Source organism: Sinocyclocheilus anshuiensis, unplaced genomic scaffold (assembly GCF_001515605.1).
Source record: "Sinocyclocheilus anshuiensis isolate Anshui unplaced genomic scaffold, SAMN03320099.WGS_v1.1 scaffold585, whole genome shotgun sequence".
Lineage (NCBI taxonomy): Eukaryota > Metazoa > Chordata > Actinopteri > Cypriniformes > Cyprinidae > Sinocyclocheilus > Sinocyclocheilus anshuiensis.
In genome coordinates, this window is record NW_015539861.1 from 132,874 (window position 1) to 137,483 (window position 4,610).

The 4,610-nt window shown below is 40.0% G+C and overlaps 1 protein-coding gene across 1 annotated transcript in view; it reads left to right on the forward strand.

The window, feature by feature from the left end:
* LOC107684927 (solute carrier family 25 member 53) overlaps positions 1-3,399 on the forward strand; it is a 7,145-nt gene extending 3,746 nt beyond the window's left edge. Inside the window, exon 3 of the mRNA XM_016481312.1 lies at positions 2,262-3,399. Coding sequence (XP_016336798.1) covers positions 2,262-3,163 — 902 coding nt within the window. The 3' untranslated portion in view covers positions 3,164-3,399. The remainder of the gene's footprint in view (positions 1-2,261) is intronic.
* Positions 3,400-4,610: the final 1,211 nt, after the last annotated feature.

Here is a 4,610-nt window from a genome sequence, read left to right on the forward strand (position 1 = left end):
CGCACCGGATGCCGTGCGCACGCCCAAAGACAGTTGGACATAGTGGTGTATTAGAGGTAAAAAATTATATAAATACTGTTTGTAATACTGACGACATCAATGTGTCGTCACGAAACGCAGGGTTTAATTTGGATTTGTCTGTGCATGTTTTTTTTACTCTCATAGATTTTGTTACCATTGCCATGCATTACACGACTGATAGACTGCAACGGCTGGAGTTAAAAATCATAATCATAATAAGTTCTACTGAAGAAACAAAGTCACCTACATCTTGGATGCCCTGGGGGTAAGCAGATAAACATCAAATTTCATTTTTGGGTGAACTATCCCTTTAAGTAATATCATCTGTAGCGCCCCCTATAGGTGCAATTTTAATGCAACTTGGCGAGCATCCGCAGAATGTCATGTCTATGTGTATATAGATTTTGTTGGGCTGGAGAAAAAAATGGGTTTCACAGTTATGATCCAAAATGCAAATTGCCTTATTATAGCACCACCTAGTGTTGGATGGATGCATGTTTGTGCGCCTGAGATGATGAGCACTTTTGGGACCATCCTGCTAAGTTTGGGGTCTCTACAATTGAATGTCTTAAATGTCCATTGACTTTTTGGACAAAATTTGCTGGAGAAATTACACTAATATTTAGCTTTTTTAATAGTGTTGCAGTTCTCACTGGTAGTGCGATAGGTTGCAACAACAGCGCTCCGTGTACTGGACATTACAGAGTTTAGGAATAAGTTATAGATTTCAAAATCAGATAAATGTAGGACAATGATCTTTTCAGGTCTCTCTTGGGTTTTAGGTAAATAGAGAGTTACAGACTACTAAACAAATAGCTGGAATCTGCCATCTTCCACAACACATCTGTATTTAAAATTATTATGGGCCATTTGAAGGCTTTCAGCAAAAATTAACCAGTTACAAAAGTAACATGCAAAAGAAAAAAAAGAAAAGAAAACACAAATTACAGTGCCTACTTTCATTGTTTACTCTTACATGAATGTATGTCATTGTGGCTTTGTGTTCACTAGTTTATTCAACAGATATTACAAAACAAAACGATTTTCTTACAAAACCATTGCTGTCCTTATTTGTGACCCTGGAGCACAAAAGCAGTCTTAAAGGGTCATGAAACCCCAGACTACTTTTTCTGAGATTTTAGCAGAGGTGTTTGTGTTGCACATCATAGAAGACAATGTTAGCATCTGATAATTTTAATTGTTGGAGAAAACTGGTTAATTTTAAGCTTTTTTGCGCTATTTTCATCTTCCGGGTTTAAAATCTACATCGTGTTGACGTCACAATTTGTGACGTAGCAATGGACTAATAGTACATCGATGACGCGTCGGTGTCTATTAAATAATTTAACATAACCGTTTTTACAGCTCTGTGACACAAGCCGTCAAAAGGCTTATATAAATGCCACAGAATAAGCCTTAGAAGTTCTCAGAGGTGCAACAGCACGATCATATGTATGTTTTCGATGCAGAGTGCAAATGGCTGTGCATTTATTTGTGTTTTTAACTCGATGGGAGCGAAATGAAACTGTCTGAACGCGAAGCTGTGTGTGTTGTCTGTCTCCCCTCTTCCCCCTCCTCCGCTCCGCTGCGCACCACGTCCACTTTTTTTTTGCATTTTTTTAAAACTGTGCTGAGAACTAACCAGTGCTGAAACGGGGGGTTTCATGACCCTTTAAGTCGCTGGGGTATATTTGTAGCAATAGCCAAAAATACATTGTATGGGTCAAAATTATTGATTTTTCTTTTATGGCAAAAATCATTCGGATATTAAGTAAAGATCATGTTCCATGAAGATATTTTGTAAATTTCCTACTGTAAATATATTAAAACTTCATTTTTTATTAGTGATATGCATTGCTAAGAACTTAATTTGGACAACTTTAAAGATGATTTTCTCAATATTTAGATTTTTTTGCACCCTAAGATTCCAGATTTTAAAATTTCAAGATTTAAAAAATTATTGTATCTCGGCCAAATATTGTCCTATCATAACAAACCATACATCAATGGAAAGATTATTTATTCAGCTTTCAGATGATGTATAAATCTCAATTTCGAAAAATTTACCCTTATGACTGAATGGTTTTGTGGTCCAGGGTCACATTTGGCAACGCATAAGTAAGCTATTTTCTGTGAAAATAACTGGAAGCAGATGACCATGCACTCTTGTGTTAAAATAAGCTGGATAGCAAGAACAAGCATTAATGTAATTTTACTCTCAACTCCTCACTTTCCCTCAGAATCAGAGATGGGAAGCAATTCGTATCGCAACCAGGAAGCCGCTCTGGAGCCTGCAGACTCTACCGTCTGGTTTCGCAGCTACTTGCATGGAGGGACGTCGAGCCTCATCTCCACCCTGACCACCGTCATTACTTTCCCTCTGTACAAGACTGTCTTCCGCCAGCAGCTGCACAGCACTTTAGTGCGAGAGGCGGTGGCCCAGTTGCTCAGGGAGGGTCCGGTAAAACTGTACCGCGGTGTGGCACCACCCTTACTGATGAGGTCCCTGAACGGGACGCTCCTGTTCGGCCTCCAGGACACCTTCCTGCAGCAGCTTTCACTCTGGGACACGTCTCCTGTTCCCTGGAGTGCCCTCCCTGCTCTGGCAGGTTTGGGGGCAGGTGTACTGGAGGCCGTGCTCTTTACCCCATTCGAGCGCGTGCAGAACGTCCTGCAGAACAGCAAGAATGACACTAGCCTTCCTACATTAAGAAGCATATTGCGCAAACTAGCATCAAAACCGTTGGCATCAGGGTACTACACTGCCTTTCTGCCTATACTCGTCCGTAATGCCTTAGGGAGCAGCCTGTATTTTGGGCTGAAGGACCCCATGTCTGAGAATCTTAGGGCTTGTGGCTGTTCTCCTGTAGCGTCCTCCTTTATTGCTGGTGTGTTGAACTCAATGGTGATCAGTCTGCCGCTGTACCCTCTCTCTGTACTGGTGGCTAACATGCAGGCCCAGGTGGATGGAGGAGGCGGAGGGGTTAAGAGCAGCTGGCAGAGGCTTTGGGCAGCCCGTCAGCACAGGCTGGTTCTTCTGTACCGTGGAGGATCACTGGTGATCTTCCGCTCCTGCATCACCTGGGGAATCACCACTGCCATATACGACCAGTTGAAGAGGCACTCCAGAACCTCAGGTTAACAGGCAATGCTGTTGCTTGATAGAGTTCAGTTTTGCAGGGATGTCATTTAAAGTATCGCCAACCTGCTGATGTATTCACTGGTGCAATAATGATGCACGAGTTGACATGTATACTGTATAGCCAATGTTAAGGAATGAAACTGTACAGTTGTTCAGTTCTATTAAAATGTGAAACAATCCACATGCAATTAAGGGAAAATGCCTGTTTTGCTTCTTAGTCCACTACAGATACCGTTTGTCTACTGTAGAGCCTGTGCAAACTTAACTACAATTTGTTTGAAGCTGTTATTGTTTTTAATAAATAACAATCATAAATGTTTCACTTAAAGGAGATCAAAAATGAACATTTACTGAAAAATGTGCTCACCCTCAGGCCAACCAAGATTAGGATGAGTTTGTTTCTTCATCAGGTTTGGAGAAATGTAGCATTGCATCAGTTTCTCAGCAATGGATGCTCTGCAGTGAATGGGTGCCGTCAGAATGAGAGTCCAAACACCTGATAAAAACATCACAATAATCCACAAGTAATCCACAGCACTCCAGTCCATCAGTTCACATCTGGAGAAGACAAAAGCTGAAACAAATCCAGCATTAATACGTTTCTAACTAAAATATGAGTCCATAATCCATAATAATGCTTCCTCCAGTGAAAAGGTCCATCTCCTGTTGTCTCTCACAAAATCCAGCCACATGTTTGTTTAGAGCTGTTTTGGCTTGTAAACGGTGCTTGATCTGTGCAGATTTCTCTCCTGATTCAGACCAGGTGATTTTTTCTCCCTGGAGGAAGTGTTATTATGGATTATGGACTCATATTTTAGCCAGAAGCAATGGTTTGAAGTTAAAATGTCTTAATGCTGGACTTCTTTCTTACAAACACGCAGCTTTTGTCTTCTCCAGATGTTAACTGATGGACTGGAGTGCTGTGGATTACTTGTGGATTATTGTGATGTTTTTATCAGCTGTTTGGGACATTTTCAGCAAATTTTCATTTTAAGGTGAACTATACCTTTAATGGTATTCTTTTGAAAATATGTGAGTTTTTCCACTTTTTATGTAGCTCAAATCAAGTTTTGATCAATTATAATTCAAACAAAATTTAAAAGAAGGTCATGTTGAAAAGAAAAAGAAAAGTCCTATTGTAGCAGGAATTATTTGGGGCTGATGGGCTCTTAAAGGCACAATATGTAAGATTTTTTTATTAAAATATCCAAAAACCACTAGAACAATGTTATATATTTTGCTGACTTGTGTACTTACATTATCCCAAATGTTTCGAAGAATGTTTAAATCCAGAGAAATAAGTAATTTTAACTAGTGACACGGAGTGTGTCCATAGTGTCATTGTATCGCCTGCCAAATGACGTCATAACACCTCGATTTCCATTTTATTTTGTAGAAAACATGGAAACACCAAGGACGCTTTAATATGTTGTGTGTTTTAATAGAC